Source organism: Carassius carassius, chromosome 20 (genome assembly GCF_963082965.1).
Source record: "Carassius carassius chromosome 20, fCarCar2.1, whole genome shotgun sequence".
Lineage (NCBI taxonomy): Eukaryota > Metazoa > Chordata > Actinopteri > Cypriniformes > Cyprinidae > Carassius > Carassius carassius.
In genome coordinates this window covers 5,390,183-5,403,872 of record NC_081774.1, presented here as the reverse complement: position 1 = coordinate 5,403,872, position 13,690 = coordinate 5,390,183, and the positions used below count along the sequence as shown (strand labels likewise).

Here is a 13,690-nt window from a genome sequence, read left to right as displayed (position 1 = left end):
GTCGACCCACTTCATGTCGAATAAAACAGCTAGGACTACAGACCCTGACATTATTTTCTGTGAAACTCAACGTTATACCACCGGATGCAACTTGTGACTTGCTTGGGGTCATTCGGGAGATGAAAAAGGAAGAAAAGGTTTTAGAGGAAAGAATGCAGAAGAACAAGTATTAGGGGAGTATTAGCCTGAAATAAAAGAAGGAAATGAAAGAATAAAAGAGAAAAGGCACAGCTGGTCTTCCCTTCTTTCCTCTCAAGTTGTTCTTGCGTTTTATTCATTTTTATTAAGGATGATGTGTGCTCCCTGTGACTTCAGAAGTAGGCCAGTCGCAGCACATCTTTCTCCACACACTGGGAGGAGCACAGCCATATTTCTTTCTAATTACTAAAGAGAAGATGGTCTGTGAAGAGAGCACATCTAGACTGCGCCGTGCAATTTAAGGACAGAAGAACAAGTAGAGCCTTATAAATCAGACGACGGATGGGAAGACACTGGCAAGAATTTTAAGCATATGTTAAAGAAGGAATAAATCAAACAAATGTGGAAAGTCTTAGAAAAAAAAATACCATGGTATTACACAAAAATCCCTTGTAAATGTGTTTTTGGTGGCAATACCATGTTATTCTTTATTCTTTAAATTCTTTAAATTAATACTGTGGTGGTATAATGGCAAAGTGATGGTATCAGATGTCAATACTATGGTAATCTGAAATATACTACAGTACTAAAATGAATGTATTACATGGTATTAGAAGAGTACTTTATAGTTGTATTTCCAAGAAAACCTTGTCCCTCCCATGGTAGTACGTGGTAGAAATGGGTTGTGATTGCCATCTCTTGTTGATGTGAAGTATTATAGCATTTGAATATGTTAATCAAACAACAAAGAAATAGCAAATATTTTGTCTGATGAAGGGATTATGCAGCTGTAGTTGAATAAATAGCATGATAATCCTCTGAAACACAGGGCTTTCGTTGGATAAGATGAGCCTTGGCTAAAAAGCTAACAATCTAGAGCAGACGAAAGCAGCGGACCTCACAGGACCAGGCCTTCTGCTTTTGAACACAGATCCATCACAGCTGGGAACGTGGAAACAAGGCATCATGACGCAATTGTTTCAGCTTTTAGGGTCCATTGAATGCAGAAAGTAATGAAAGTGTGGCTCAGACAATGTCAGTTGTGATGCATGTGTTAACATTGCTAATTTCAACACACACACACACACACACACACACACACACACACACACACACAAAACGTCTAAAAATCATTATGGTGATAAATTATACCAATAAACAAGATGCATTTGATTTGAGCAACTGTTATAAATTAAGACTTAGTTTCAGAGAATGCCATTCACAAGTTTGGGATCAGTAAGTTATTTATTTGTTTATTTATTTTAGCAAAGGACCGATAAAGTCATCAAAAGTGACAGAATAGAGATTTATAATGTTATTTCTATTGCAAGTAAATGCTGTTCTTCTAAACGAATATTAAGCAGAAAAACTGTTCACAATGTTACTGTTTTTACTGTCATTATACTGTATATTTATGTTTATGAGTCTTGTATTTAGTATACAATCATAAATACTTATTTTTGTGTTACATTTTTATACATTTCCTTTTATTTATTTCCTTGTTTTTTGGTTCTCACAAAATATATTCTCTGGAAATGAGTAGTATTATTATCTTACACAATTTTGCTGTTCAACTAAGTTTAGCTTGTTTTAAGAATGTTTAGATATTTTTAGAAAGCAAGGAAATTATTTGTTAATTATTTATTTATTTCAATCTAATTATCACTGCAGTCTGAAAACCCCCCATACTACGTTACTCTTTTTTAAAATTATTAAAAATTCTCTAAATCTGTACTTCTGCTTCATGTGGGTTTCACTAATTTCCCCAAAGCAGATTATAATTATGGATTGTTCACACAAAGCGTAATGAGAGCAATAAGCTCTGGCGATATTTTTAACCATAGTCTGAGCTCTCATGAGAACAAGTTATCTTCTCTGAAGTGTTGTGAAATAGTTCAGCCCTCTAACACTCTTCAAACGATTTGATTGCGCATCTGCAGAGATAATGCTGCTGACTCAAAATTTGGGGAAACAGACAATGTGGTGTGAAACCACATTCACAAACCATTTTATTTTTGGAAATTGGGATATGTCAGCATAGTAGAATGACTTCTGAAATATCATGTGACACTGAAGAATGGAGTAATGATGCTGAAAATTCAGCTTTGTCATCACAGGAATAAATTATAATATATTAAAAGAGAAAAACTTTATTTTAAATAATGATAATATTTCAAAATATTACTTATTTGTACTGTATTTTGCAGCCATGGTGAGTAAAAATTCCAAGCAACTCGAGGAAGACAACTTGGTATCTCATATGAAACAGTTGTTAACAACATTTGCCGCCCAGTGGAATACACTCAGCTTGACTTAAAGGTTTTTCCATGCAAACAACATACTTCCTAAACCACTTTAGATAAACAGAGTCGACAGTAGCCTATTTAAGCTTAATTAAGTCTAATTTAGTCTGGCCTTCTCTGAGCTACTTTTGGTTAGGGAGGTTTGGTCCAAGAATGTTTCATTTCTGTCCAAGAAAAATCTCCCAAAGGTTAATTTTGCGCTTGTATCCTGTTCTGATACTCTAGAGCCCTTGATCAGATTTGCTGTGGTCTGTTTGGTATGTTTTCCTGACACATATCCCAGCAGTTTCTTCTAATCATCAGGAATCAGGGATACGTGTGTAATCTGCTCCCTGCGGTCTCTGATTCGGGACTGAAATTAATAACGTGAGGCGATAAGATGGCAACAGATAAAAGGATTACATTAGACACGGTTGCTGACATTAACCTCTAGCTATCATAGCTTTAGCTAAACCGCTAATTCTATTAAGCCCTTTGTTTTAGGATTTCGGTGCCAAATAGATTCTGGCATATGTGCAATAGAGGCCTCATTAGGGTGCAAAGGCTGTATGGCAAATAAGATGCTGTAAGTGCCTGGTTTTGATAAACAGAGATATTTAACCTCACATGAAGGATGAGTTCATCTCATGTTTTTTCTTTTCTTTTCTTCATCTGCCGTGTCTTTTTTAATCACTGCAATTAGAAAACTCAGTCTTTCTGCAAGTTTCAAATCTTAAACCTACAATGTTTAGAATCTCTAGGCACAAGTCCCTACTAGTGTTCGGAAACTGTGACTCATTTCTGCAAATCTGGTTCCTTCAAACGGTTCCACAAACAACTTGGTTATTCTCATGTGTTCCAGTTCAGTCAAAATGAGATTAATGTCACATTAGGTCATGTTGTTGCTTACAGCACTTTACTTGCACATTAAATAAACATATTAAATATGGGACTCGAATAAAGCACTTACTGTAGATCTCCCCTTGAAGTAAAGCAAAAATAAAATAGAATTGTTTTGCTAGCATTAATTAATAGTATAGCTGTTAACAAATAAAGAAGAGGGATGCTGAAAGAAATGTCACCAATGTATGCTTACATATTCTTGAAACCTGAAGTATGAAACATGACAATGAAATAGGAAACATGAAATTTGATATGTGAAACATATATAATATGAACCATAAAACATGGCAGGATTAAGGGAACAAGCTCCAAATTCACTTTTGCATCTTCATTATTTGGACATATCGACAGTTTTAGGTTAAATATTGAATAAATATGCCTATTGTAGCACTTTTAGAGTTACATAACCCATATAGACATAGATGCTGCTGCAAGAAAAATATATAATATTTGTGTCTTATGCTTAAAGTACATTAGTCATAAGCAACTCTCCCTTGTCGTAAATAAGCTATGATTTTGCTTAGTAATAAAGATCTGTCATATTGTCATATTCAGGCTGAAAATTTTATATGTATTAATATTAATATAAATAATATTGAATTGGCCAAATTTGGTAAGTGTTCAATGTTCATACCATGTTCAGTATGAAAAGTCCAGACCAATTCATTGAGTGAAAGGTGAATTTGTAGATAGTTTCAATCAGCTGATAAATATTGATATCTTGAGACGTTCCAGAACTGAAGTCCAAGAGGCTCCCAAATGTAGGTCCAGTGTCAGAACTGAGCCGTACACTGGGCAGCAAACTCTTTCCATCCTGATCTGATCTGATCTGATCTGATGAATCACAGATGCTCAGAGGCTTTGATGTGCCATATTATCCTCCCTCAACTTATTCTATCTCTACGCTTCCCTCTCTCACACTCTCTCTCTCTTCTTCTCTCCTCACTTTCCCTCCTCCCCGGAGCTTCGTGTGCATCTTCACACATCCTTCTTCTCACATTCACTCTATTTGTCTATTCTCCGTATTTCTCTCACATCTTCTTCTCTGTTCTTCTCCTCTTCTCTCCTCATTAAAGAGGGCGTACTTGAGTCATACTTCGGGTAACAAGCACTGCCAGGTCTCCCTGAAGGGTTGTGTGTGTGTGTGGGAAGGAGTCTGATGCAAGTCTTTTTACGTACCTCAGTGCTGTCCAGTTATTTATGTCTCAGCATGTGACAAAAATTTCTCTCTCCCTTGATGCAGCTTATTTTCACTTTAAAGTGAAGTATATGTGCATATTAATATCTAGAGTGACATGAATCTGCTAGCCATGTCATGTGGTGCATTTCAATCACATTTTGTGCCATTATATAAGTCAAGAAAGAAGAAAGAAAGAGTTCTATATTGCTTTTATGACAGTTCAATAAGCAAGAAGGTAACACTCAGTAACTGACACAATATTACCGTTTACATTCCGCCGATAAAGCCGCAACAGTATTAAATATTTTTCTCCTACAGCAACATGAACACGTTGTAGCATTTAGGTCCTGAATGAAATGTTTGATTTTAACAAATCATGTAAATGAATGATTCAATCACTCACTTAAATATTCAGTGGTTTGTTTTTGAATGAATCAGTGGGTTTGAACAAATCGTTTGAATGAATGATTCAATGGTTCACCTATAAAGATAGTCAGTGTAAAATTTTTTGTGTGTTTGAACAAATCATTTTAGTGAATTATTTAATTACTCACTTATAAAGATAGTGGTTTGTTTCTGAATTAATCAGTGTTTGAACAAATCGTTTGAGTAAATGATTCAATGATTCACTTATAAATATAGTCAGTGGTTTGTTTCTGAATTAATTAGTGTGTCTGAACAAATCATTCAAGTGAATAGTTTAATTACTCACTTATAAAGATAGTCAATGGTTTGTTTCTGAATAAAGCAGTATGTTTGAACAAATCGTTTGAGTGAATGATTCAATTACTCGCTTATAAATCTGGTGTTTTGTTCTGCAATGAATATGTGTTTTTGAATGAATCATCTGAGTAAACAATTCAATGACTTACTCATAAAGAGTTGTTTCTTTTCTGAGGGTTGGAACGAATCGGTTGAGTGATTCAGTGACCTAAAGACAGTCATTTGTCGCCTCCTACTGAGATAATGATCTGCAGACTATTGTTATCGTAAAAAATGAAATTAAACTCTAAATGTCATCTGCGCAAATTTTTTTATATATTTTTTTACAATCATGTCCTGCATTGGAAATAAGATCTTTGTTCTTACATTTTTTTTTTTTCTGGACACATCGGTTTTCAGCTTTCCCACAGTATCATGAGAAAAAAATTTACTAATATATGCTAATTCATCCTCGTCCAGAAATCAGGTTTAATAATGGGCAGTAAAGTTTTCTTTTATCTAGTTGAATGCATATGACAGAACTGCAGCTCAGCATTAACTGCACTGATGTCATCTGGGGTTACTTGTCTGATTCGATTTGAATTTAAAAGTACAATTTACAATGAAATGCAAATTTATTCACACCACTCCTTTATGTGCCAAAAACACCCACCACTAAAAGTCCACAAAGATTCCTTCGCCTTCTGAACGAATCCCACTCGATAACAAAGGAATGCATGTGATTGCAAATGTTTCATCATCTGATTGCATTCAAAGTTTGGATTGAAGAATGTTAAGAACCGGTTACTTCACACGAGTCATTGCAATATACAGTTCTGCTGACATTCATCTTTGTGAAAATGTGTCAAAGTTGCTTGTCACAGCTGTGACTGAATGTTTCATGCAGCCTAATGCAGTTAGGACAGAAAGAAATCAGGTACGTTTACAGAATTCAAATGTCATGCTGACTGCATTATTTATATACATCTAAAAAAAAAACAGTTTTGTTTCCAATATCCCTGAAATTAGATTCATTTAAACATACAAGCAGAAGTTATTACATTACTTTTCCCTAAGAGGCACTAAATGAATCCCATGTTTTTATATCAGAGCGGTGGAGGCTTCTGAATAAAAGGGAATATTGTGAAAGACATCTCCGACCTCATCGGGATTACTCTGTGTAGAGAAGCATCATGGGTATTATGCAATTAGACCTTAGACCTTATGAGAAACTGTAGGAACTGACAAAGACTTATTTGCGGGATGTAATTATCACATTTTTATTACGTGTGACAAAACAGTTCACAGGCCATTGAGTCAGTACAAATATGCATCAGATGTTCTCTAAATTCTTTGTTTCTGTTTTGCAGGTGTCTCTGAGCACTGAATGTGTGCGCGCCATAATGAAGATGACATACTGTCCTCACTGTAGCGGCGTGGCTTTTGCCAAGCCCTGCTCAAGCTACTGTAAGAATGTCATGAAGGGCTGCCTCGCCAATCAAGCAGATCTGGACTCGGAGTGGAGGAACTTGGCAGGTAGGCGGGCCAAAATGGATCCTTTCCAGAAGTGAAAATGCCATTCTTTGTCTACAATCAGAAATGGATTTTTAGGATTTGATAACGTATATATAAACCTTTAAAAACAGACCTGTTGTGAGCTATGAGGTTGTGAAATACGCCTTTGTTGAAGCAATAAACTTAACAAATTTAAATGAATAACTTTGTATTTTATTCAGCAATGTCACCATATAGGTCGTTTGTGCAAGCACCTTATTACGACCTATATTTACGTTTTAAAGTTAAGCACCCTCTAGCGGGCGTAAAAATAATGACAGTATTGCGTTGCGCCTGTCGTCATGAAATGACGTATAACGTCATTACCAATCAAAACGCACGTTTATTTAAATGCAATGTGTGGGCTTTTTACACCAATCTCACAGCATTTCCTACATATTTTACTAGGTGGCTTCGAATGACCCCACCCCTAAACCTAACCCTCACAGAAATCATGCTAAATTATGACTTTTTTGAGCATATACATTTTCGTGCACGTCCGTTCCCTGGGATCGAACCCATGATAGCATGATTACATATCATGGTATAACACAATAATCTACCAACTGAGCTACAAGAAACGCAAAGCAGAGTGCAAATAAAAGATTACAAAACATTAATATGAAAACGACCTTTTGCCGATAGGGGCACAATTGTAGTATATGCTCTGATGGTCGTATTTCAGGGATTTGGACAAACGACCTATACAAGCGTATTGGTTGGAGGACAGGTTGTGTTCTTCTTTCCATCATTTAATCTGTTAAGTATACAGTCTTGCACCTGTGTCTGATTTACAAATACTTCTTTGCTTCAAATCGAATTTATAATGTTGCGATTCATCTCATATCACGCTGGTTTTGTTCATGACTTAAAATGCTTTAACCAAAATGCTTTAAAAAAATCTCCATGGGACAAAATCAATGGAAAAAATGCTTCCGCAATCAATGCAATGGCAGTTTTGTACTCTATTAAATGGTAGGCATTACAGCTTGTCACACATTAGATGAAAGTCAACATGATATAAAGACTTTGTGTTTGTGTATAGATGCTATGCTGGAGGTAGTTGACAAACTGAGCCGGCCTTACAGTGTGGATTCGGTGGTTCTGTCTCTGCCAAAACGCATTGCTGAAGCTATTCTCTACATGCAAGACAACCTCAACACGTTCAACAATAAGGTCAGTTCTGCACTTTAACCCTGTCTGAAAAGACTTAAAAGGATATTTCACCCCAAAACCCTCATGTCATTCCAAGACCCCAAGACCTTCGTTCTTCTTCGAGGTTTATGTAAACCTTGAGCTGGAATTAACCAGAACCCTTTCTGTTTCTTCAGGTGTTTCAGGCATGTGGTTCTCCTGTTGAGAGCTCCAAAACTGAGGACCAGATCAAGCGAGGTAGAAACACAGCAGAAGAAGTGAGCGGCACCCCAGAAGCCCAACTGGAGAAAGTGGTGAGTGGGTCTGAATGGTGTACGGTAGTAGTTTTGCTTTACATCAGGCATCCTGTGGCAACCCAGCACAGTAACAAAATAGTTGATTATACAAAATGTATTTTGAACTCTGGTGTTTATTATTACCCAGTAAAAGCATACTGTACATATGAAATAATACTTAAAAATATGTGTGATTTTTTATAAAATTTATATGGCTGAAAAGCTTGTAATGAAAATTAATGAGATTGCCTTTTACTTGCTAAAAAGTATAACTGATCAGTCAAACGACAGAAGGTATGTAGCAGATTGTGTACAAAAGGTTTTTCAGCAAAGTTTTGATCATGTTGATCATTTAGGGGCCTAAATCAAATCAAATAAGACACAGTAGGCTTTATAGGGTTACTGTGAACTGAACAGGCTTAATGATATGCAAAATGATTAATGTCAACATATGCTGAGTAGGAACATTTTGTAAATGCATAAACAACAGCTGAAGTGTTATTTATTTGATTATTTGTAATTATAAATATGTTTTCATCACTGTCTATGACCCTGTTTGTGAGATTACATTTTCCAATCCCATTTTCTTTCTCTCAGTTATCCGATGTGTCCAGAATGTTAAGGGATATCATGCAGTACTGGGTCCATTTGCCCAGAAAACTGTGTGTGGATCGCGAGTCTGGACCGAGCGAAGCAGACACATGTTGGAACGGAATGAGTGTTGACAGGTAAATGCACATAAACAGCTCAATCAACCTCAGTTTTAATAGAAACACAATTCACATTCATGTACAGTGGCGACAAGATTATTTTAGAGAAATTGTATTGTACAAAATCTGCAGCTTTTCAAAAGTGGGGGAACGTTTATAACACTTGTCAATGAAAAAACTGACACAGATCACATGCATCTTTCTTGTTGTGTTGTATTCTGTCAGGTATCTGCCAGAAGTGATGGGAGATGGGCTGGCCAGTCAGATCAATAACCCTGAGGTGGAAATTGATATTACCAAACCAGACATGGCTGTACGCAAACAGATCATGCAGCTTAAAATAATGATCAACCGACTGAAGTATGCCATCAATGGAAACGATGTGGACTTCCAGGATACCAGTAAGTATACACATACTGTACACTATACTGTTAAAAAATGTGGAGTCTTTTTTAAAAAAGAAATCATTACTTTTATTCAGCAACAAATAGCGTAGTCATGGTGTTAGAAAATATTTTTGTTTTAAATTAAAGCTGTTCTTTTTGACTTTGAAAGAATCCTTAAAAAAAAAAAAAAAGTATCACAGTTTCCAAAATAAAAATAATGATAATAATAAGCAGCACAAAATATTATTTATTTACTGTATTTTTTATCAAATCACATTTAAAATTCAAATAACTTTTAAAATCGTACTTACCCCAAACTTTTGAATGGCAGTGCAAGTTGCTGTGGATTTCATTGTATAAAATAAAAAATTGTTTATTATTAAATTCAATGACATACGTCAGTTGTTTACTAGTGAATCATCATTGCTGATTTGGCTCTTTGTCAAAATAATAACAATAAAATAAAAATACTACACTGCAAATTAATACTTAATAACATTTAAACCATTAAAATGATTCCTTTTTATTTATATAATCAAAATAATATAAGAATTAATAATATTAACATTTAGCAGTATTATCTAGCACAAAATAAAATGAAGATGGGTGGAACGAAAGATGAGAAGAGGGTGAAAGCATTAATATTGAACAATTAATCTTAAACCAATAACCCCCCAAAATGTTATTTAACAGAATTGTAAACACAGTTATAAATAACTGCTTATTTTGCTAGCCACAGTAACTGATTAATGACTGAAATTATTTAGCAAATTGCTTTTCGAACTGAATGAACTGATGAACAAAAACGGAAGTTACTTTAAGTTTGTTACTCTTCAACCCTGGAATGTAGCTTCGTCATTGCTGTGGAACATTCCTGAACTCTGTCGCACTTCAGCTCATGAATCTCCTTGTTGTGTTCCCATCTTTAGGTGATGATATCAGCGGTTCAGGAAGTGGAATGTGTGCCGATGATCAGTGTTCCCGCAATCCACGTTTAATGGCCCCAAACACGGACAAGCCCAATGTATACGCCTATCCGTCAGAGAACAAGAAGGTGGTGAATGGAAGAAGTAGCCAGAACCTTCCATGCGTCAGCCTCTACCTTCTCTCATTGGTCACAGTCTTGTTTAGGCGATAATCGGCAAGCAATTCCACCAACTGGGACTGAGTACAGGACTGGGTTGGGTTGTGGAGGGGCGGGGTTAGTCACATTGCCAAAACAAACATGCAAACATCAACAGAATCCGGCGAATGCATCACTTTTTTTTTGTCTTGAATAAGAACACCATGGAATATTCTTAGATCTGTGTACTTTTTTGTCTCTTATTTGATATATGACACCCCTAGAGCTGTCTGTGGTGGAAACGGTCTCTGAGAATGCGCATCTGTAACAATATCTATACGAAAATGCACCCCAACAAACAAAACATGTTTGTTTTTCCTTATTCAAAAAAATCATTTTAGATTATATTTATTTATTAATTAAGACCCATAAAGATAAGACATCTCTGGCCGCTCAAGCTTGAGAATGTCCTTCAGCACTTGTTCAAAGTGAACAAAACATCGTAAAGAACCATGTGTTCTTATCTTTGTTTTAAAGCTTTTCTAATCGTGAAAACAAGCTTTACTCAGTCTTGTTTCATGAAGACCAGCGGTCAGACGCTCTCTCTGTCTCTCTCTCGTTCATTGTACTAGTTTCTGCACTCCACTTTGCAAATGGGTTTCAGGGGCCATTTTAAAGAAAACACAACATGTATTTACTCTGGATGTAAATAAACATGTACTAACCACAGTCACATTTTCAATATAGCCTTGAGGACCCTCAACAGCACTAGAGCAATATTTGGGATGAAACGTTAATGCACCAGCAATGACAAAGAGACGGGCGAGTTTTCCGTGGAACAGATATGTAATGACCGTCATCTCAGAAAGGGATTTTACACATGGGAAAAGACAAGCCGGAGAATGAAAGACTTGAAACCGGAGGGATGTGGAGGCGTTTCTGGACATTGTTAATTTGATATTGATTCAAACCACATAGAGATGTGTGTGTGAGTTATGTGTGAGTGCACTTCAGAGAAAATGTTGCTTTGTAAGTACTCACTATACAAATATACACGTGTACTCAATACATGCTGCATCCACGTCAGATCTGATTAGTTCAGTGATTCACAGATGTGAGTCTCAAATATTTCCTAGCCCCACACCCTGCCCTTCATTAGCAGACAAGTTGGGTTGTTTATGGTACGCACACAATGTTGATGTGAAAATGTGCTGCGCAAACGTTTGCGAAACCTTTTACCAATGAAAGTCTTTCAGTTTTAGGTAAGAATTGCACTCTATGCAAGTATGTAAATGCAAATAATGTATGCATAATATGTATACTGTATACAATGTAGCGATAGCACACCTATGGAGTTACCATCCAAATGTTTGCGTTACTGAATCGAATGTTGTTGTTGTTAAGGTAGCTATAGCTATAAACATGTTGACCATTGGACTAACTTGAACTAGCTTGCTAAGCTAAATAGCATGCATCCTCCCATACTTGTGTTGGATTATGAAATACACCTAATTACCAACAACCCCATGACCTTACACAGGAAAAGCGGTTTGGAGAATAAATGGAAGGTTGAAATAATACATACTAATACACATTTTTGCATTAATGTAATGGTAGCACATCTTAGTATTCTAGGAGGCGATAGAGTTACCATCAAAAGTTTGCATTATTGAATCTAATGCTGTTGTTGTTAAACTATAAATGTGTTGATCGTTGGACTAACTTGAACTAGCTTGCTAAACTAAATTCACTTCAAACTGTTAAAACACCATGAAAATATGTCAAATGTTTGCTAAAACTTGCCTAATACCCACAATAGTGCACCTTTCATACTTATGTTACATTATAATCACTGAAGCTAATTTCCAGCATTCCCGTGACCCTAGAGGATACAGTGGTTTGGAGAATGGATGAATTTTGGCTAATTTCATAACGCAATGTAAAATCAAGCATAGCTAGAAGCATTTTGTGTTCTCGTACTTGCATAGAGTTCAGGCCTAGGACAGAATGACGTATTTTTTTTTAAACCTGAAGAGCTTAATTTTTGGCTCTTTTAATAAGCTTTGCATTTGTGGAGGTTACAGGAAGTGATGTAACTGATTAATGTTGCCATTGGCTTTGCAGGGAAAGTGCTACAGTTTCGGTCACCATGTGGCATACAGATTTGACCGGCTCATTGAGATGGAGAGCAACACCCCCTCCCTTCAAGTTTAGAAATGCTGCACTTTGCATGACGCACGCGGCCATGTCCGCATGACTACATCACATGATCAGGGGTCGATAACAGAGAAATATCCCACAGGCGGTGTTATGGATTGTTTGTTGATCGATTGGATCAGATGTGGTTGAAAAAAATGGACCCGTGGCACAATTCACTAACTATCTGTAGAGTGATCTGACCTGAAATCAATCTTAACTGTCTTTAGCATGTTTGGTAAATCATTGACAGTTAGTAGTCTGACCCCAGGTCAGCTAAACAGTCCCACATCTAGATGCGATGGCATAAATGTGGCACTGCCACTCACTCCTTACAGATGAATGTGGCTGATATTGTCAAAATGTGCTGGGATGAAAAAATGAAATTGCATTCTGGTATATACTTTATTTTTGTTTGTTTGTTTAAAAAAATGATAACGGGTTTGTGTTTAAGGTTGAAAGTAGTACATTTTGAAGAGACCGAGGAAATTATCTGTCCATTGTTGTTGTCTGTTCTTTAAAAAGAAAGAGAAAAACCCTTGTGTCAATTATATAGATCAAAAGATTTTGAAAATATCTGTGTCAAGTTCATTTTGTTCACACAAGCACACACTTATAACACTCACATGAGTGATGATACCCAAGTTCTTTGCATCTTTCTATAAAAAATATTTTCTTAAATTGGCCTGATTTTGAAGATAATAACTGGACCCAGGTTTCATATATATCTCAAGGGTTAATAACAGGGAAATACCACACACACACACACACATATCCAAAGTAACATATATCAAAACAACCTTTTATTGAGTAAACTATGGTAATTCTATGGTACTTTGATAAACATTAAGGTCCAATCCTCTTGAAACCAAAGTGAAAACTTTTTTGTTTAGTTAATAATTTTAATAACATATGTTACTATTTACAAACACACCTTAATGGAAATGTAAAAATGTTGAATGTGGAAAACATGGAATATATGCTTGATATGATTACACATGCATACACATCCAATAACTTGAAAGTACCCAAGTATACATAATCACCTGCTAGCAATCGAATGCTTCAAATGTATAAGCAGAAAGAGAAATTATATTGCAAATGCAAGAAAGTAAATATGACCATGGACTTCTGAGATCACCCTCA

At 36.0% G+C, this 13,690-nt stretch overlaps 1 protein-coding gene across 1 annotated transcript in view; it reads left to right on the top strand.

Annotated features, from left to right (window-relative positions):
• Positions 1-13,118, top strand: part of LOC132096118 (glypican-1-like) — a 72,281-nt gene extending 59,163 nt beyond the window's left edge. The window contains exons 4-9 of the mRNA XM_059501303.1: positions 6,576-6,741; positions 7,805-7,935; positions 8,091-8,207; positions 8,787-8,917; positions 9,125-9,300; positions 10,215-13,118. Of these exons, the coding sequence (XP_059357286.1) occupies positions 6,576-6,741; positions 7,805-7,935; positions 8,091-8,207; positions 8,787-8,917; positions 9,125-9,300; positions 10,215-10,423 (930 nt within the window). The 3' untranslated portion in view covers positions 10,424-13,118. The remainder of the gene's footprint in view (positions 1-6,575; positions 6,742-7,804; positions 7,936-8,090; positions 8,208-8,786; positions 8,918-9,124; positions 9,301-10,214) is intronic.
• Positions 13,119-13,690: the final 572 nt, after the last annotated feature.